This window comes from Rhinatrema bivittatum, chromosome 3, assembly GCF_901001135.1.
Source record: "Rhinatrema bivittatum chromosome 3, aRhiBiv1.1, whole genome shotgun sequence".
Lineage (NCBI taxonomy): Eukaryota > Metazoa > Chordata > Amphibia > Gymnophiona > Rhinatrematidae > Rhinatrema > Rhinatrema bivittatum.
The window spans coordinates 251,502,489-251,524,412 of NC_042617.1; the positions used below are offsets into that span (position 1 = coordinate 251,502,489).

A 21,924-nucleotide genomic window follows, 5' to 3' on the forward strand; every position below is an offset into this window, starting at 1 on the left:
ATACACAGGAGGCCATACCTGGAGCTCAACTGCTGCAGGGCACTGCTGAGGTAAGCTCAGACCAAAGCAGGAGAGAAGTGAGGGATACTCATGGGAGGAGCTTGGGTGGAAGCAACGATCTGAATTCCGGGAGCATTGGCTACAGCAGGGAATTTGGAGTAGGAGGAGGAAGGAACCTCTACTCGCAGCCTTTTACAGTATCAGGCCTCAGTTGGGGAAGGACAGACTCACTGCTGCTGAGACTTCAGTGCTGCAGCAAGGAGCAGGGTTTTCCCCAGAGTTTGTCCTTAACCTGCATATAGCATATTGTGAGATGAGGAGAACCAAGGGGAGGGTGGACATGGGATGCCTTAGAAGGTGCAGGATCTATTAGTGAAGAAGCCCTGGCTGCTGTTAGAGGTAGGAGCCTATCCAGGACATTCCCTGTCTTCATATAGTTTACAGAGGGGCCTCGTGGATGAACAGAAAGAATCCCAGAAATCAACTGAGGATTCAGAAGAAGGGGAGGTGGAATCAGGAGCAAGGGGAGATGTGGCCTTAAGAATTTTAAGGAAAGAAGATCTGGGTGCCCTCATTTCCAAAATTATGCAGTCCCTGGGCTTGTCATACAAGAAGAGGAGCGAGCATAGGGAGGGGCTCCTATTCTATTAGAAATGAGTAAATCCCCCAGAGCACGGCTTCCCAAACATTTAGTCAACATGACCCCATTTTCGCACTTGAAAATTCATGTGAGCCCAGTGCAGTGCAACCAAAACAAATAAGGAGCTCTCGACTTTCACTCTCTCCAGCTGATCTTTTCTGACAACCTCCTCCCCTCCAGCTGATCTCCTCTTATGTGCCTCAGCTATTCTCACTTTCCCAGTCCATCCTCTCACTCACCTCTAAGCCCTTTTATAACTCCAACAGATCCTGTCACCCCCATCCTCCTTCCCTCACTCTCAAGACATCTCCTCTCCCAGTCACCTCCTCCCTTCCAGTCCTTCTCTCATATCCTCCCAGCTGATCCCCCCTCTCACCTCACAGCTCCTCATACATCCCCCAGTCAATCTTCTGTCACTCCCTCTCTCACACCCTTCTCAGCTAACTCCTTTCCAGCTGATCCAACTCTCAAACTCCTCCTGCATCTCATCTCTCCCTTTCCGACAGCCCCTTCTTCAAACATCTCTGGTCAGGATCAGCAGCATTTTCCATTGTGCCCTGGGCCAAAGGAAGATGACATCTGGGAAGAGAGGACAGGTTTATGAGAGGGGCAACATTTTTCTTGTGGCTAGGTTCAGTGATAGGTGAGGAGAGAGGAACAGTGTCAATCTCAACTGGTCTAAGCACATCCAGTCCTCCTTGCCCTCCCATGGCTGATCCCAAACCTGATAGTGATCTGCAAGCGGTAGCAGCATTAGTAATGAAAGTCAGTGTGGGGCCTGTGAGCTACCCCATGTTGCCTTCCATTACTAATGCTGCTGGCACCTGAAGAATGCTGCCATTTGAGGCACTCATGACCCCAGCTGAAGGTTTTGTGACCCCATTTGGGGTCCTGACCCTGAAAAACATAAGAATAAAGATATGCCATACTGGGTCAGACCAAGGATCCATCAAGCCCAGTATCCTGTGTCCAACAGTGGCCAATCCAAGTCACAAGTACCTGGCAAGTACCCAAACATTAAATGGATCCCATGCTACAAATGCCAGCAACAAGCAGTGGCAATTCCCTATTAATTAATAGCAGTTTATGGACTTCTCCTCCAGGAACTTATCCAAACTATTTTTAAACCCAGCTATACTAACTGCCTTAACTACATCCTCTGGCAAAGAATTCCAGAGCTTAATTGTGCATTGAGTGAAAAAGAATTTTCTACGATTTGTTTTAAATGCGCTTCTTGCTAACTTTATGGAGTGCCCCCTAGCCTTTGTATTATCTGAAAGAGTAAATAACTGTTTCGTAGTATGGGAACCCCTGCTCTAGAGCCTTCCCTCTACATGCAGGCATACAGGAAATGATGATGGCAGAATGGGATACACCCAATGCACTGTTAAGGTCCAGGAGAACCATGGGACGATTTTACTAATCCAGCAGAGGCGTCGGAAGCAGGGTGGAGGGTCCCGGGGGGAGGATCTCCTGGCAATCGATTGTAAGGTATCAGGAGGATTGGAAGGGATGGGGGTGGGGGTGCCGCGATCTTGTAAATCCTCGTGGGTGGGAAGGGGAGGGGTCAGCCTGATTGTGCAACTTCAAAACACTGGGACGGGGGAGGGATCTTGGTTATATTTTATTGATTTGGGGGTGCAGAGGGCCCGGCCTGACAGGGGAAAGGGAGGGGATGACCCACTGGTCCATTTATTTATTTATTTTTCATTAATGGCAATGCTACTTAGCTGGATATCTTTAAAGATATTCAATAAAGTAGCACGTTATCTGGCCACAAGAAGCTGGGTACCTTTAGACCAGCTCAGAATCAGGTCTAAAGTTATCCGGCTAACCTAGCTGGGTATACCTAATTTTTGGCTAGGTTAGCTGGTTAACTCAATCCCTCCCTGGAGCACCCCTGAAACACTCTTTTTTATCTGGCTAAATTATAGCCGGATAACTACTTCGGCTATAATTTAACTGGTTAAGGGGCCAAATATGCCACATTTTCCATTTAGATGGATAACTTATGAGTTATCCGTCTACATGGCTTTTGATTGCTTCTACAGGTTGGACTTACAGGCCAAGGAAAATGTGGCATTTGGTGCAAGAGTCTTGGAGACTGCCATAGCTTTGGCCCACCCAGGTAAAGAACTGTTTGGGCACATTCCACTTGTCTGGGCTGGTCTGGCAGAACAACAGAGAAAATGAAATTTAAACATAGTTTTAATTTCCTTTCTTTGAGCCCTGATGGACCAGTCCAGAGCCCACCTGGAAATCATAACAGAGGGAGGAAGCCAGATTGATAAAATGATATATTTAAAAAAGAAGAAAGGACATGGATAGAGAAGTATATATTAGAGGTAGAAAAGTCCTCACTCTTTTCTTTCAGGGTAGAGTGAAGCAGAACTCCAGAGAAAGAACAGAAGGTCCTGTTTGGGCAATCTGGATAAGCTTACAAAATTTATTTTTATTTTTCTGGTATAATTGGGAAAGGATCCCTAAGATAGTATAAGCTTGGGCAAAGCAGCTAATAACATCCTGTCCTGCTACACCAGACTGTATAGGACTGCTTAACATCAGATAAAAGTGATTTATGCCTCCATCTGCTTGTAAGCAAACACAACCCACTTATCTGGACTGGTCTTTCAGTTCTCAAGGAAAAGAAATTAACATTTTCTTAGCGTCCAGTCAGATGAAACCAGAACAAGTGTGTTATGCACCTCTACCAGCAGATGGAGATGGCGCAAACTGATGTCAGAGTATATATACTCTTGCAGTGACATCAGCCTGCCAGTATTTTCTGTCTCCAGCAGATGATGGACATGCCTCTCCCTACTGGAGATTTCTTCAATTTAAAAAAAAGGAGAAATAAGGAAAATAAATTTGCCCTGCTCTCTTGAGGTGATATCAAAAGGTCCCTTCCCCAGTTGAGAATTCCTAAGGTGATTTCCATGGTCCTTCAGATGAGTGTCTTGATCTGGTAGCTGGTTTTTCAGCTGGCATGGACTTAACTGTTAAGCAGCTGAAAGGCAGTGGGTGCAGGAAGCCAAATGTAGCGGTGACGACAAATGCCATCTCCCTCCACAGCCGCAGACCGTCTCGGTACTCAGCCACGTAAGACTGAGCTCATGTAAGTTTAAAAAAAAAATAAAAAGAGAGAGAAATACAGAGACAGAGAAGGAGGTTTTTTTTTTTTTGCTGTAGGGCTTCCTCCTTCTCCTGGTCTCCTTGCTTGGCGCACTGTTCCGACGTTTGTCCTGCTCCATGGGAGGTTGAGGGGCGTGGGCAGCCTGGTGAGTTGAGCAGCCTTTGTAGGCTAGGCCCCTCTGTTCGGCTTTTTCGCTGCCTGCTGCATGGTGGGCCTCAATGGCATTTCACGCACTTTCTTTAGTCTGCTCTCTACAGGATTGTCAGTCTGATGTGTGCGTCTAGCTGTGCGTCCAAGTTGTGCACCCAATTTTTGGACGTTTAGGCAGGTCTGGTAGTCTGTGCGTCCAAGTTAAACGGTGCCTTAAGTGGCCGACCTCTTACCTGTGTGCACAAGTTGAGCACTGCTGTGCGCTTAATGTTTTAAGGCGCCTATCCTAGGGATGCCTAAGTCTTGGGCGCCAAGGCATTTGGACCTAGGTGTTGGACACCTAATTTTTGGACGCCTAGGTTGGACGCCCCCCAAATAAAAAAAGTAGACGCACACTTCCAGCTGCGATCAGTGTGCTACCGGTCTAATGGCGCTTATATCTAAGAAACTTAAGTACCTTTCTATTTGCACTGCTTGTCATTTTCAGGCATCTCAATCAGGAGTGACCGCTAACTTTTGTCAGCACTGTTTGGAGGCTCAGGGAGAATTATCTTTCTCTGATTTCACCAAGCCTGGTTCTTCCCAGCTGGATATAGGTGGGCCGTCTCCCCTAACTGGTTCTTCATCAGGGGAAGGCAGCTCAGTGAATACACCTCAGGTACCTCCTGGTCTGGATACTTCTTCATTTTCATGGGTTGAATTTTTCCAGGGATTGCAATCCTTTCTACTGGCACAGTCCTCAGTCCCATCCAATGCTCCCATGTCAGAGTCGCAGGTGCAAACCTTGCCTGGACCGACTAGTAAGCACCGGAGTACTCCTAGAGTGGCAGCAGGATTAATCGATAGAGATCCGGATAGCACGGATGATGATGCCGATCTAAACTCTCTTGAGGATGGTGAAATTCCTCCAGGATTGGAACCGGGTAAGACTATACTTCGATTCTTCCATAGAGGTGATTTGCTGGCCCTGATTTCCCAGACCTTGAAAATGCTTGGAGTCCCTGGGGCAGATTCCATGTTTGAGCCAAAGAAAAATCCCATTTTGGTTTCTCAGCATAAAGCCTCTTGTTTTTTCCCCTGTGATGGAGGCCATTCTAGAATTGATTGATCTTGAGTGGGGCGCCCCAGTGGCTAATTTCAAAGGAAGTTGGGTTTCGGAAGGCCTGTACTCTCTGGATCCGGTGGTGAGAGAACATTTACATTTTCCGAAGGTGGAAGGCTTGTATGTGCAGTCTCCAAGCCGACAATTATCACCATGGAGGGAGGAGTGGCCTTGAAGGATGTACACAATAGGAGGATTAAAACTATTCTTAAGAAGGCATTTGAAGCAGTGGCAATGACTTTGCAAATAGCTTCTTGTTGTTCCCTGGTGGCTTGCTCTTGTTTACTTCTCTCTCAAGAGGTTGATGACCCTGATGTGAATTCCAGGGCAGCTATGGAGCCAGTGGCTGCCTTCTTGGCAGATGCAGGCTGCAATTTGGTCCACACCTCAGTCAGAGGGGTGGCTTCGGTAATAGCGGCCAGGCGTCAGTTATGGCTGAGAAATTGGTCAGCCGATGCAACCTCCAAGGCTAACCTCACAAAATTGCCCTTTAAAGGCTTGCTTTTGTTTGGGAGTGAGTGGAGAAACTGACCAGTAAGTGGGGTGAATCACTGGTTCCTCGATTACCGGAGGATAAGAAATAGACGCCATGCTTCTTTAGCATGAGAGGTCATGCTAGGGGATCCAAGCGTTTTCGATCCTATAGAGGAGTGACCTTTCAAAAGACTTGACCTTGTGGTATATCTTAGTCCTTTCATCCCAGACAGCACAAAAGGGCGCGGACTTGGGTAGTGGATCCTCCCGAGTCTCCCAATGAAGGTTTGCCCCGGGAGCAGGAGATAGAATACACCTCTCTCTCTTCTGTCAGAGGTGGGTCGAGATCACATCGGATCTATGGGTCCTGAAAGTTATACGGGAATGTTATGCACTGGAGTTTTGCAGTATTCCTCGGGACATGTTCATGGTCTCTCCCTGACGCTCTCTGCAGAAGAAGCAGGCAATGGAGGATACATTGCAAGGCTCTTCAGTCTGAAGGCTGTGATTCTGGTGCCCACATCTCAAGAAAATACGGGGCGATATTCAATTTATTTCATTGTGCCCAAAAAAGAGGGATCCTTTGGTCCCATCTTCGATCTCAATGGTGTCGACTGTCACTTATGGGTGACACATTTTAGCATGGAGAGCTTTTGCTTGGTGATAATGGCTGTACAGTTGGGGGAATTTCTGACCTTTTTGGACCCGTCCAAAGCATATCTTCACATTCCCATTTGAATAGAGCATCAACGCTTTCTGCGGCTCGCAGTTCTGGGAAGCCATTATCAGTTTTGGGCACTGTCTTTTGGTCTGGCTACCGCTCCCAGGACCTTTTTCAAGGTAACGGTGGTAGTTGCGGCAGAGTTGAGAAAGGATGGGATCCTAGTACACCTATATTTGAATAATTGACTAATTCGAGCCAAATCGCTGGAGGAGAGCCACCTGGTGACCTGCAAGGTGATCTCCCTATTGCAGGAGCTCGGCTGGATTGTGAACCTGGTCAAGAGCAGTCTTCAGCCTGCTCCGTTCTAGGAATATCTTGGAGTTTGGTTCGATACAAAGCAGGGCAAGGTTTTCCTGTTGGAAGCTTGTATTCAGCAGTTGATGGCACAGCTGTGTCTATTGATAAACACTCTGCCCCTGACTGTATGGTCCTACCCGTAGGTACTTGGTTTAATGGCGGCAACCATGGAAGTGGTAACATGGACGAGAGCACATATGCGTCCTCTTCAGCACTCCCTCTTGTCTCAGTGGAACTCACAGTCTCTGGACTATTTGATTTGGCTCCATCTGTCGATGGAGGTCTCCTTCTGACTGCAGTGGTGGCTACAGCCAGATCATTTAAGGAACAGAATTTCCCTAGTACCACCGGACTGGCTAGTACTGACAACGGATTCAAGCCTCCATGGTTAGGAAGCTCACTGACAGGAGTTGACAGCGCAAGGAACACTGGGATGCAGAAGAGTGTCTCTGGAACATCAATCGTTTGGAAGGCAGGGCAGTCCAGCTTCCATGTTTGCAGTTCGGCGACAAGCTGCGGGGTCAAATAGTCCAGAAAATGTCAGACAACGCAACAACTGTGGCTTACATAAATCAGCAGGGTGGAACCAAGAGCTAACAAGTGTCGCAGGAAATAGATCAACTTATGGAATTGGCCGAACTACATCTGCAGATGATCTTAGCCTCACATACTGCAGGAAAAGACAGTGTAAGAGCAGGGAAATCTGGACGCAGGAGAATGGGCACTATCAAATGAGGCGTTTCAGCTGATTCTGGATCGTTGGGATCTCCTGTTTCTAGACCTGCTAGCTACTTCTCGCAATGCGAAATTTCTGCGAATCTTCAGTTGCAGGAGAGATCCGAAATTGCTGGGTATAGATGCCTTGGTGCAGGAGTGGCTGGAAGACAAGATGCTGTATGCCTTTCCTCCATGGCCCTTGTTGGGCAGATTAGTTCGAAGGATCGAACGCCACAGAGGGATAGTACTCATGTTTGTTCCAGAATGCCCAGGAGACCATGGTATGTGGATCTGCAGCAGCTCATGCTGAAATCGCCCTTTCGGCTTCCGGCGCACAGGTGTCTGTTGCGGCAGGGTTCTATTCTTCATGAAGATCCAAATCAATTTTTCTTACAGTATGGCCCTTGAAAGGGCTCGCTTGCTGAAATGTGGATACTCTGCGGCAGTGATTTCTACCTTGCTAAGAGCTAGAAAATCCTCCCCTTCCTTGGCCTATGTGCGGGTTTGGCGAGTGTTTGAGGCCTGAGTGAGGATCGAGGTACTCTTCCTTGTTCAGACAAGATTCCGCTCATTTTGGAATTTTTGCAGGATGGCTTGAATAAATGCTTGGTCCAAAAAAACAGCACGGAAGATGGTCTAACAAAGCCAGGAAGCAGACAAGAAAAATGTAGACCAGTCGCCTTAGGTATAGGGATGCCTTTATTTGTTCTAATGCTGCGTAAATTCACGGGATAAAGTAAAATATGCCCGACTCAGGCCAAGTTTCGCCCGAGGGTAGGCTGCATCAGGGGCTTAAAACCCTTATTAGTTACAAATAACTACAGCGTATTTGTCACCAAAAGGACGGCATTCCCGATGGCGTTTGAACTTTGTCTGCTAGTAATTTTTTACTTGTATCAGCGCGAATATCACAAAAAATGTGTCAACACACCAGAACAACTTTAAAATTGTCAATAATGAGCAGGATTCCATCATGTAATACAAACTTTGCTTTGAACTGCACAGTTTTTGTGATATTTGCGCTGATACAAGTAAAAAATTACCGACAAAGTTCAAAAGCCATTGGGAATGCCGTCCTTTTGGTGACAAATACGCTGCAGTTATTTGTAACTAATAAAGGTTTTAAGACCCTGATGCAGCCTACCCCTGGGCGAAACTTGGCCTAAGTCGGGCATATTTTACTTTATTCTGTGAATTTACGCAGCGTTAGAACGAATAAAGGCATTCCTATACCTAAGGCGACTGGTCTATATTTTTCTTGTCTGCTTCCTTGAATAAAGGCTTGGAACTTAATTCCTTGAAGATACAAGTAGCAGCTCTTGCCTGTTTCAGAGGTCAGGTGAATGATAGGTCCCTGTTAGCTCATCCTGATGTGACCCGTTTCCTGAAAGAAGTGAAAAATCTTCATCCTCCTTTGCAATTTCTGGTGCCCTTATGGAGTCTTAATTTGGTATTGGATTTCTTAGTGGGCTCTATGTTTAGACCCATGCGTAACCTGAACTTGGCGGTTACTGACCTTGAAAATGGTGTTTGTGTGGCAATTTGTTTTGCGTGTAGGGTTTTCCAACTGCAGGCCTTGTCTTGCTAGGAGCCATTCCTCCCACTCCAGGAGAGAGGGGGTGCCAGCATGGCCATTTGGCTAGGGTGTACAATGTTCAAGGGGCCTACATTTGTTGGGCAAAATGTTAAAAAAAAAAGCTAAATATATCTATTTCTAACATGTATAAATAAAAATTTCAATTGTAATTGAAGAATTTGCTAGCAAAAAAACCTTGTAAATACTTCTTAAATAAATAAAAATTATTTGGGAAATTTAGAAAACGATTTCTCTTATTAAGTATCACATCGGGACCTTACGTAGGGGCCTACTTTTCTTAGCTGGCACAGGCCTAATTCCTGCTCTCTCCGGCCCTGATTCCTCTGGGTGACTCCAGGGGCGGTACAGCTGTGTACTGTTCCTTCTACCGAAGGTGGTCACTGACTTTCAGTTGAATCAATCCATCTCCCTGCCCTCTATGGACAAAGAGAAAGATGTTGAAGAATATCATCTTTTGCCACCCTTGGATGTCAAGAGATATATTGCCCGGTATCTGGAGGTTACTAAGCCTGTTTATCCTTCATGGAGGTACTAGGCAGGGAGAGCTGGCGTTACCGTGGCTTGCTGGATTAAGGAGGTAGTCGGGGCTGCATATGTTGATGCTGGGAAGCTGTTACTTACTTAGGTCAGGGCTCATTCTACTAGAGCTCATGCAGTGTCATGGGAGGAAGTAATGTTGTTGCCTCCCATCGACATTTGCTGAACTGCGACGTGGTCCTCTTTCACAATTTTTCAAGGTATTATGTGGATGTGCAAACCCAGAAGGCACAGCCTTTGCATGTGCGGGTTTGACTGGATCGCGGGCAGACTCCCGCCCTATTTGGGAGTAGCTTGGGTACATCCCACTTGTTCTGGATTTGTCTGACTAGACGCTAAGAGATGAGAAATTACTGCTTACCTAATAATTTCCTTTTCTTTAGGACAGTCAGATGAATCCAGCTTCTCTCCCATGGCTGCTGAATGATAGTATTATGGTCCTCCATGCTTACATGTTATAGGGATTACTGGTAAGTGTTCGTCCAGTCCGTCAACTAGTGTTATTACATTCTTGTCTGAGCTCAGTGTGGCCTATTGGCTGAGTATTGAAATGGTTATCTGTTTCTAATCAAGTTTTTTGCTAGGTTTGTCTACAGTTGCTGATGTCTGGCTGGCTGATGTCTGGCAGGCTGATGTCACTGCAGGGATATATATACTGTGACATCAGTTTGCTCCGTCTCCATCTGCTGGTAGAGGTGCATAACCCACTTGTTCTGGATTCATCTGACTGCCCTAAAGAAAAGGAAATTATCAGGGAAGTAGTAATTTTTCAGTACATTTAATTCTTACCACACACACACACACACACACACTCTCTCTCAAGGGTTTATACAATTACAATTTATATCTTATTTTCATATTTTTATTGGCAGGTTATTCAATTGTGAATCCTGATATTATATTCAAAATTAAAAAGGAAGATGAGAAATATTTCACTCAACACTATGAGTGGGAGGGAAAAGAAAGCATGAATGACCCCACAACTAGTAAGTAAATGTTTTAGATTTAAAGGGCCATGCATTTTCAGATCACAGGAAATGAGTCATTAACAGAAGCCTTTGGGGATTTAATATCTGTTTCCTAATATAATCCTTCTAGACATGTTTGTTTTCTCATCACAGGCCTTCCGATTGTAACGTCTGTGTTCTCACTGAGCGTTAAACAAGAGGAAGATCTGCCCTTCCTGGATCCTCCTGAATCAGAGACAACTGAAGAGGTTCACCCTTCTGTAACAAGTAAGTATGAAATTATTTCTGTACACTTTTACTAAAGGTTAGCTGGAATCATTTAGGAGTTCACCCCTGGAAGAAAACGAGGCTGTCATTCTCTGTCTTGCCTCCATTGTCTGATTTCCTACTTTGGATGGATTAGACTGGCTGACGGGTATCTGGCAAGGGTTTGGGGCTGGGGGTGTTGCAGGAGTTGCCAGGGGTGTGTGTCTAGTGAGGGCAGTACTGCTTGATTTAGTTACTTAGGTATAATGGACAGTGTAATTAAGTCTTTTGTTGTTGGTGGGCTAATGCAAATTATATTATGCAATACAATTTGTGGTAACTCATTTTAATATTAATGAGCTGACTTGAATGATTTTACATGTAACACAGCTCATTAACTTTTTCCTTTTTTGCTTTAGTCAACATTAATTGCACATTAACATTAATAGTGACTAACTTGGATTAACATATTGAAGTGCATTATTGATTACGCATATTAATACTTTTGATAAGGAATCTGGATTTTGCATACACACCATGGTAACATCTGCATAGAATGGGATTTCGTGTGATATTCTGTTGCTGATTGCTATCTGAGATGTAGGTCTAATGCCTCTGGATTTCTCTATGGGTTGTGTGGGGAGATGTTCATGTCCAGGAAGGGAACAGGATTTCAGGCTCTGGGATCTGTACGGGGTAGGGGGGGTAATATTAGAAATGTCTTACCCCTTATCTGTCCTCCATTGGGTGCAGAGTGGGTATTAGATTATTTCAGGCTATCTGGGTTGCTTTATTTGTAACTGTAAAACTTCTGCTGATTTGTTTCCTTCACTCGTCACCCTCTCCAGTCATTATTCTTGTATGACATGTACTTTATCTCTCTTGTATGATGTGTACTTTATCTCACTTGGTCTACGGGACATAGTAGCATAATTCCGTGTGTCTGTCCCTGTATGTGCATGAGCTGCTGCTCTGGTGAGGCAATAGTCATCAGTTCTACAGGATGAGGGTGGTCAACTCTGGTCCTCGAGAGCCCCAAACAGACTAGGTTTTCAGGGTATCCACAATGAATATGCATGAGATAATTTGCATGCACTGCCTCCATTGTATACAAATCTCTCTCATGCATATTCATTATAGATATCCTGAAAATCTGGTCTGTTTGTGGCTCTCAAGAACCGGCCATCCTTGGCCTAGGGGGTATTAGGTATTGCTGATTTATTTTTGTTGGTCCTCATTTTAGTTGGTTATTTGCACTAAGGATGTCTGTTCTTTGGATCAGGCCACCACTGTAGGCCTTCCTGTTACCCCTCCCCCTCCGGTCATGCTTCTGTTGGCATCTGAGGACCATAAACCAGTGCCATCTTAGGAATAACTCAAAAGTAGAGGGAACGTTATAGGCCTTATGCTCGCTGATGAATTTTTCTGAGGTAAATGCTTTCTCCATTATTTCCACAGGGTGCCATATCACCCATGTCTGTAAGCTCCATCTTGTATTTATAGGGATTCCCCCTTTCCTTCAGTGTCTCTGTGCTGAGGTCTCAGAATATTCTTACCAACCAGTTGTGATATGCAGCTTTTCTGGGCTTCTCTGCTAATATTTTCTTTCTCCTGGAAATGGAGAAGTTTAACTATGAACACTCAGTTTTTATTTGTTTTATATGTTGGGGCTATAGGTTTCTCTGTGCTTTTTTGATTTCATACACTTTTGTTTCTGTGGTAATGGGAAAGCAGATTTCTTACTAAGGATTTTTGTGTTCTAGCTTTCAGCTCCTTTAGGGATCCCAAAGATTATGATTATTGAAGTCTCTGTCTCCTGCTTTGGTCTTTAGTCCTGTATCTCTGCTTCCTTGTATTTCTCTGTCTGTTTTTGGACTTGGCTTCCTCAGTCCTTTTATTGGTAGGCGTCTAGCTTTTTGTTCTGCTGTCTCCAAACTACTTTCTAGCCCTGCATTGTCTTTCTTAATTTCAAGGAACATTGTTGCTAAATCAGAGACAGGCAAGATCTTGGAGATAGATATTTGAAGGTTAAAGCAGATTAATTTCAGAATATTAGAATAAACAAAACACAGATTCACCTGGAACAAAAACACAGACTTACCCAGCACCTCAGACAAAACCCAATTATAGAGATGAAAGCCATCAAATAAACCAAATTAAAATATATATTTCCTTTTGATAGTTTGCATTTTGTTGCCTTTGTCATATCCTCTGTTACCTATACATTTAGGCCGATTCTGTAAAGTGCGCTCGGCCGTGCGCACCGTTCAACACGCGTTTGGCTGCGTGTTTTCAAGGGGCGTTTGTTATCCCTTATACTGTAAGGGGTTTAGCGCCTCTTAAACGCGCGGCCAAACCCCCTGAAAACTAATAGCGCTCATCACATGCAAATGCATGTTGATGAGCCTATTAATTAATTCGCCGGGATACTGAAAGTGAAACGTGCAGCCAATCCACACATTTTACACTCATAAATTATCGCTAATTTTAAGGGGGTGGGGCCACTCGCTAGCCAGGGCAGGCATTAATTTATGAGCAGCCCGGAAAAAAGTGTACAGAAAACACTCGTAAAACTGAGCATCGGTTTCCTGAACCCGCTGACAGAGCCTCCTCTCCTGGGCCATATATATATTACCTCACTCCGGATTAAATATTGTCAGCTTTTTTGGAGCCTATTATATCGTGGAATTTTTTATACTGTATCACCCCCTTTTTTACTGTAAAGAATTTTTCACTGTCAACATCTTTTTTACTATCTTTGCTTTCTTTTGCTGGTATATTACTCTCCATTTGGATAATGGTGCACCCTTACATTATTATCATTTTCACTCTCGCAGGTTTTTTTTGTCATTTAACACCTATTCTCATACTCTACAGATCTGTTTTCACTTGATTGAAGATTCTTCTGATCTCCAGTTCTGTCCCTCCTGATGCAGCCAGTGCGAAACACGGCCTGGGTTGGGGGATCTAAAATGTTGCAACAATAAATGTTCTGCCTTCTTTAATCTCTTAAGACTTTTGTCTGCTGGATAACCAATGTCAATTTAATAAAAACAACGTTGGCTGCTCCAAGCACAGTCCTCATGCCTGTAGATGTTTCACGTATTTTGACGCACCACTATCTGAGTGGATTTTCCTATTAGTGTGTCCTTGATCTCCACTTTGTTTGGCAAGTATATAAGGAGTGATATCAGGGAAGTGTTGATCTGGACTCATTTGATTTTATTCAAAGAAGGGAAATTATCAGGTAAGAAGTGATTTCACCTTCTCAGTTCCATGAGCAAAAGGCCTCCTTCCTCCCAATAAAACTGAAAATTAAAGCCGTATGCTCTGTACTGGTTATGCCTGGCTATAACATCACCACTTCATGCAGTTTATGCCAGTTTTCTTGGACGTCTGATGCAGCCACTCTCCTGAGAATCAAGTAGTAACTATGGTCATTCCTAAAGATCCATATTACTGGGCAAACACTCAGATCCCCTCCTGCTAGAAGGGATTTCTGATGATGATCAGTGTAGTAGCACCAACTGATTATTAGATCTGTGCTGTTGTGTTGTGAAAAAAGCAAAATTCTGAGCTCTCATGCACTGATAATACAGGCTGTGGGTAACATTTTTCTAAACATATTGTAACCGTGTTTTCCCATTACAGGCTTCCCCAATATCAAACCTGATATTTTAATCCGATTTAAGCAAGAAGGACTCTGGACTGAGCCCCAGGAGTGTGAAGAAAGAGGAAACCTGACCATCATAGGTACATGCAAGGAACTGAATAAAGCAGGTGATGTAGCTTGGATTAAAGCTAGGGACTGGCTGATCCAAACACTTCATAGAAGAGACACGCCTCTTCTGGACCAGATACAGCGATAATGATGCATTATAATCAAGGCACCTGACTTCTAACCTTTGTTATATGGAAAATATTTTTGTTCCATTTCTTTTATTTCTGCTTTTTTCTTTCATTTTCACATTTCTTTTTGATTTTGCTTTTCATTCCTTTCTTCTCCCTTTCCCTCTTTCATCCCCCCCCCCCCCCCCATTTCACCTCGGCCCATTTCTCTTCCCAATGGCACCTCAACTTTTCCCCTCGCCTTTTGTTCTCCTTTCATCTGCAGTCTATGTTTTTCTCTCGCTTCCTGTCTCTCTATCCCTTTACATTCGTCAATTCACCACTTCCTGTCTCCCATCTCGTATGAGTTTTTCATCCTTCCTTCCATCTCTCACTTTGGACCTGATTTTCAAAAGCATTTACATGCTTAAAAATGGGTTTTATACATGTAAATGCACTTTACTCATGTAAGTGGACTTTTGAAAATTGCTATAATATATGCCATTGAATTGGCCATTGGATTTACCCACGTAAGTGCACTTTACATGGGTAAATGGTTTTAGAAAATTGCTATAAGAGTAGTTACATTTACACGTGTAAATCCTTTTGAAAATTACCCCCCTCCCCCATGTCTAACCCCCCTTACTACTTCCCCACCATGCTTTCCTTTCTCAGCTCGTGGCTGGTTTTTCTTTTCTGGGAGCCCTGTAGTGCTGGCAGCTGGAGGAAGGAAGGCCGGATGACTACCAGTATCAGAAGCAGGAAGGAGGGAGGTTGGGATTCCACAGCTAAACTGCACATTCTGCAGCAGTTTTCATTATCATGGTATTGTGGGAAGCTATGTGCATTCCTTGTCACAGTTCCTTATCATAGCTCCCTTCTGTAGTAATATAGTAAACGACGGCAGAAAAAGACCCAAAAGGTCTGTCTAGTCTTCGCAGCAAATTGTTTAGGGTTGTAAGTGTCGTTCTGTGTAGGTTACTCCCATGTCTTCCGTTTAGGGTTGTAACTGCCACTCCATGTTAATTACCCCCTGTGACGCCCTTGAAGCAGTCTGGGACTGGGGTAGGCCAGAGAACAGACCAGGCTGGATTCTGACTGCTTTTCACGATTTATTTTCAGATTTATATCACAGAACAGATGAAAAATGGCTGCTTACCTCAGCAGACTGACAAGCAAAAGAAAGGCTTCCAAAACAGTCACAGTACTTAATTACAGCTTCCTTCTTCCTGGGGCCTTCTTCTAGCTCTCTGGGCCTCACCTCTTTTCCCCTACCTCAGGGGAACGCCCTGCCCGAGATCTCCTTCCTGTCTGTCTTAAGGTGGACAGGGCCAGATAGCTGGAGCCGGTCCCTTAAGGCAGTCTGAGGCTTTCTGTCATATACTCTTATCTAATTCCCTCCCCCTCAGCTCAACCTTCTTTAGTTGAGCACCTGCCTGTACAAGGGAGACTTCCCTCGAAAGGAAGTCAGCATTTGTGTTCGCTTTCCCTGCTCTATGTAGGACTGTAAAGTCAAATGGTTGGAATGCCAGAAACCACCTCATTACTCGTCCACTGGATTCCTTATTCCCAACCGACCCAGTCGAGGGGTTGGTGATCCGACACCATCGTGAACTGGCGGCCCAGTAGATAGTAGCAAAAAGCCTCCAAGGCCCATTTGACAGCTAAGGCCTCTTTCCCTGTATGTACCCGGATCAGTCCAGACTGTGGGTGAGCCTCCTGTCCAGCAGATGGAGACAGACCAAAACTGAAAGGGTATCCTATATCAGGACAGAGCCTACTCTGCATCCCTTCAGTATTTGTCTGTCTTCAGCAGATGCCGGCAGCTGAACCTGTGGTTCTCCTTCTTATTCTTACCTTCTTTTCCCTGTGGGGATCTTATACTTTTCTGTGTCAGGATCAAGCAAGTATTATTTCTTGGTTATATTATTAAAAAAAAAACAACAAAAAACACTGAAAGATTTCTCTTTCTGTGTCTGGGAGACAGTTCTGTCTCCTCGCTCTGCTGGGGGCCTAGGGGGGCTTACCCCTTGAAATCTTCAACCTAGGCTCCCCATTTCCGGTGACCTCTTGGGGTGATACTGGAGGTCCAGTCACTCCCCCTTGGCTAGCTGTCCACATTTAAAAAGTGTCATTTCTAGGGCTTTGGAAAGCAGAGCTTTCCCCTGCACTTGCTGTGCTTTAAAAAAAAAAAAAAGATAGAGAAGATTTTTTTAAACTCAGCCCTATTTAGTTACTGTTTAAGAACTGTGGACAGCTCCGGCAGCATGCAGCATTCAGGCTCTGCCTCCGCTGACCGGCCGGCTCAGCACAGCTCTGCTCAGATGTTTTTCCCTTCGCAGTATTTTTTTTTTCTTTAGCTGATGCCGCGTTTAACTGTGTGTACCACCTGCGGAGAGCCTGCCATGCGACTCTCCCGCGGGTGCCTGCCGGGTGGGGAGGGCCCATCCTCGGCACCTGCGACTACTACAACCCGGGGACGAGCTGCACGATGCATGGCCAGGCCGTTCCTGACTCGGAAAACCGCAGGAACAGCGGCCATTTTGGATGCACTTTCTAATGCTGAATTGGGGCTGCAGGAGGAAGGTGAGCCCGATTCTTTAGTTTCCCCTTCGGATTTGAGTCCCCGTCATCCCCTGGAGGGGGGGTCTGACCCTTCCCCCCTTCCCCCCTCCCTCTCTCCCCCTCCCCCCCGGGGAAGTCCATGTTTCGTTTTTCCACAGAGTTTGTGCTCCTTATGCACAAATCTTATCTCACAAGTCTACAGGAGGAGGAGGACCCCCATTAGGGCCCTCCCCCCGGCCTAAGAACCCGCGGGTTTCTTCGCCGCAACCTCCTCAGGCACCGGAGGGGCAGGACTTCATTAGGGTCAGGGTGGTCCCAAGGGTCCTTCCACCTCCGGATCCCCCTCAGCCACCGTTGGTCCCTGATCCGGATCCGGATGCGAATCCACTGCTTCCCAACCCCCCCCCCCCTTGAGGGGGACGATCCATGGGTACTTCGCTTATTCCAAAGGGAAGAACTGGAACCGCTCATTCCCTTCATATTGCAGGAACTGGGAATTGAGGTGCCCCCTGAGGATACGGTTACGGCCGCTATGCCTGCTAACGTGGACCCGGTCCTGGCGGGACTTAAGGCTCCTCCATGTACGTTCCCTTTCCATCCTATGCACAAGCTGATTCTGCTTTGGGAATGGGCGTCCCCGGAGGCGGGACTCCGAGTGGATAGGGCTATGGACAAGCTCTATCCTCTCCCTGAGGACTGCTTGGATATGCTTAAGATACCCAAGGTGGATTCTTCCGTCTCTGAGGTTACCAAGCACACCACCATCCCAGTGGTGGGGGCCAAGGCACTGAAGGATGTCCAGGACCGCAAACTGGAATTTTATCTAAAGTGCATTTTTGAAGTCTTGTCCCTAAGAGTTCGGGCAACAATCTGCAGCAGTCCCATGCAGTGGGCAAGCCTCAGGTGTGTTCAACAGTTACTCAGCACCCGTCTGCAGAGGCGGAGCAGGCGGATTGGCTAGAAGGTGCGATTACATATGGGGCCGAAGCCCTTTACGATTTTCTGTGGGTCCAAGCCAGAGCCATGGTCTCCACGGTCTCGGCCAGGCATCTCCTCTGGCTGAGAAATTGGTCTGCGGATGCTCTTCTAAAGCGACTCTTCTAAAGCGCACTCTCCCTTTCAAGGGTCAGTAACTTTTTGGTGAGGACCTAGAGCAGCTTATTAAATCTCTGGGAGAGAATAAGGTTCATAAGCTGCCGGAGGTCCGCCCGAAACAGTCTAAGGTCTTTTTTCCATCCCGCACTCGCTTCAGAGGTAAACGTCAATATAACAGCAGAGCACGGGGCTCCTTTCCGAGATGCAATGCTTCCAGGGTACAATAAGGACATAAGAACATGCCGTACTGGGTCAGACCAAGGGTCCATCAAGTCCAGCATCCTATTTCCAACTGTGGCCAATCCAGGCCATAAGAACCTGGCAAATACCCGAAAACTAAGTCTATTCCATGTTACTGCTGCTAGTAATAGCGGTGGCTATTTTCTGAGTCAACTTAATTAATAGCAGGTAATCCTAGTCTCATTCTTTTCGTGGACGTCGACCCTTCCAGGATGGTAGCCAGCAACACTCTGCCACAAGGTCCTCTTCCTAATGAAATGCGGCCGGCCCATTCCTCCGTTCCAAACTTAGGTGGACGACTGTCCCTCTTTCTCGAGGAATGGGCCAAGATCACAATGGATCAGTGGGTCCTTGAAGTAATAGAAAAAGCCTATGCGTTAGAATTTGCTCAAGATCTACCGGACCTTCACCTAATCTCTCCCTGTGGAAGTTGAAAGACGCCTGCGGTCGACCAGACCCTGAGCAGGCGTCTGGAACTGGGTGCCATAGTTCCAGTTCCGGTGGAGGAACAAGGGTCCGGACAGTATTCCATATACTTCGTCGTCCCCAAAAAGGAAGGCTCCTTTCGTCCAATTTTGGATCTCAAGCGAGTCAACCGGGCTCTCAAGGTTCCCCAGTTTCGAATGGAAACCCTAAGGGCTGTAATAGCAGTGGTTCGCTCAGACGAATTCCTGGCATTGCTAGACCTGACGGAGGCTTACTTGCACATTCCGATACACCTTGATCATCAGTGGTATCTCCGGTTCGAGATCCTGGGCCAACATTTCCAGTTTCGAACGCTTCCATTCGATCTTGCCATGGCACCGCGCACTTTCACCAAGGTCATGGTAGTAGTGGCGGCCTCTCTTCATCGAGATGGAGTTCTGGTCCACCCTTACCTGGACGATTGGCTTATCAGGGCAAAATCGGAGTTTCTCTGTAAGCTAGCGGTCGACAGGGTCCTGAATTATCTGACCTCTCTTGGGTAGATAATCAACTTTCCCAAGAGCAAGCTTCAGCCATCCCAGACCCTGGAATTTTTGGGGGCGATATTCGACACTAAAGTCGGCAAGGTGTTCCTTCCAGACTCGCTACACTCTCATATTAGATACTTTCTTCTGAGGAGTCAAGAACACAAGTCCTCTGCTGTGGGAGGTCTCTTCTACCTGAAGTGAGCTTAGTTATGAAGGGATCTGGCATCTGGCATCCCCTTCTCTCGAGCTTTGTAGGGTAGCATCTCATATAGTCTTGTTATTGAAGTTCATCTTCTTGGTGACCTTTGGTAATTTTAAAAGAAAGGGCATCTCTGCACCCAGTATGCTCTTTTTGGAGGATAGTGTTTCACTTCTGTCAGAATTGTGCTTTTCTTATTTTTGATGGTTAGAAAGTCAAGGGATATAGGCTGGGACAGGGATAAGAACATAAGAATTGCCATACTGGGTCAGACCAAGGGTCCAGCAAGCCCAGTATCCTGTTTCCAACAGTGGCCAATCCAAGTCACAAGTACCTGGCAAGTTCCCAAACATTAAATAAATCTCAAGCTACTATTGCTTATTAATTAATAGCAGTTTATGGATTTTTCCTCTAGGAACTTATCCAAACCTTTTTTAAACCCAGTTCAAGTCTGTTGTAGGTAATTTCTGAGATGTTTGTGGGTGATCAGTTTCTTTTTGGATAGATCTTTGGTCTATTAATGTGTTCTGTTAAAGTGTAATGGTTTCTAAGGCATCATTTGTAGGAGTAATCAAGGAGAAGAGCATATGGGCCTGCTATTGAAAGAGTTTGCAGGTATCAGAGGACCAATGAGGGCACAGGAATCCTTGTAGGCAGAGTCAGAATGTTGTCTTTCCAGAAGATAATGGCAGGGCAGTACCTTTGCCTCCATTACATTCCTGCTTTAAGCAGCTTAGAATGGGAATGCAGCTTGGGAGAGGTTTTGCCTTGTGTGCAGGCATCCTGTGAGCTATTGTGGCTTCCTCTTGTCTGGTCTGGGTGGAGCTTTTGAATGTCCCAGTTGACTGGACTGGTCTGGCTTGGATGACAAGGAAGGTGAAATTTAAACTTACCTGTTAATTTCCTATCCTTTAGTCCTGCCAGACCAGTCCAGAACCACCCAAGGAAGACGTGGTGATCAAGAATTCTGAGTTTGATAAGTTCAGAAATATAATAGTAAATATATTGCTGTTTACTCTGAAGGCAGCTGGCCTAATTGTGAGCTTGATGTAGGGATTCTTATTCACGGGTTAATATCCATAGAGTGAAGTTTTTCAGCTGTATCAGATTTTATTTGTGGTGGTGATTCGGAAACCAAAGCAAACAACTGCCTTTAGTTGTCTAAGCTTTGACATAGGATACTGAAGACCTGAAGACAGCACCAAATGTTTATGGGGGGAGTGAAGTAAGCTTTGAGCTTTTTTTCTTTGCCTCCATCTGCTGGCAGGAGGACAAAACCCACTTGTCTGAACTGGTCAGCAGGACTAAAAGAAAGGAAATTATCAGATAAGTTTAAATTTCACCACATTGTACCTGAGTCTACCCCGTTGGAGTTTCAAATTATGACCCCTAGTTCTTTACATCAGAAAAGGTTTTATTCATGTGCTTCATGACTACCTTTTATGTATTTAAAAGTCTGAATCATATCTCCCCTGTCTCTTCTGTCATCCAGGGCATAATTAGAGCCTGCATTCTAAAATGATTTTTGGTTTGGACCCCAACTATTTTGTGTGCCCTTCTATGGACCATTTTCCTCTTGTTTCTATCTAGGATATTTACATATCTACTAAGATACTTAGATTTTCAGCATTCACAGCATTTACATAATCTCATTTATAGCTAAATGGTGCTTTTCTTATCTCGAGCTATTTAAATACTGAAGATTTTTTTTTCTAACAGGTAGCCAAGGTTACAGTCCTAATCCTATAGCAGAGATCCAGAAAATGGAAGAACTTCATGATCATGATCAGCTAGAGGGAAGGGAGCAGGATACTGATTCCAAGACTGGTGAGCCAAAAATTGCTTTATAATAAACTAATGGCTGTAGCTATGCAATATTAGACTTTATACCTAGAGGATGAATCTTATTACTGACTTTCAGTTCAATTTTTATTACTATGGCATTAGAAGTCAGTTGCTTTAAGCTGACAGCTCTCACATTCAGGAACCCAGAGTTTTTGGTTAGTGAGTATAATCAGAGGGAAGGGAATCACTGGAGAGCCTAGAGGTGAGGATGAGATCAAACATAGTAAATGATGGCAGATAAAGACCAAACTGGACCATAGAGTCTGCCCAGTAGTGATTTATCCACTTTAGGTAGATGCACCTACAAATTCCCACATAGAACCTGTCATCCTTTCCCCCTAGTTCCCCCCCCCCCCACCACCCCCATGTATTTTTTAGGATTGCAACTACCTCTCCATACAGGTTACCTCATACCTTCTAGGAAGTATTATGAAGTCATATCACTGCTGTTTTGGGCCATAACTGCTGCTTCTTGCAGTTTACCCCATTACCATTCTTTTGCTACTAAGGATCTTCTGTGTTATCCCACATATTTTTTGAATTCAGTTACTGTTTACATCTCTACCTGATGGTTCCATCAGTGTCTAGGGGTGGCAAAATTCTAAATCTATCAC

The 21,924-nt window shown here is 45.3% G+C and overlaps 1 protein-coding gene across 1 annotated transcript in view; it reads left to right on the forward strand.

The window, feature by feature from the left end:
• The window catches only part of LOC115087349 (oocyte zinc finger protein XlCOF6-like), a 71,640-nt gene that overhangs the window by 17,846 nt on the left and 31,870 nt on the right, over positions 1–21,924 (forward strand). Inside the window, exons 3-6 of the mRNA XM_029594457.1 lie at positions 10,244–10,357; positions 10,493–10,606; positions 14,237–14,338; positions 21,185–21,292. Coding sequence (XP_029450317.1) covers positions 10,244–10,357; positions 10,493–10,606; positions 14,237–14,338; positions 21,185–21,292 — 438 coding nt within the window. The remainder of the gene's footprint in view (positions 1–10,243; positions 10,358–10,492; positions 10,607–14,236; positions 14,339–21,184; positions 21,293–21,924) is intronic.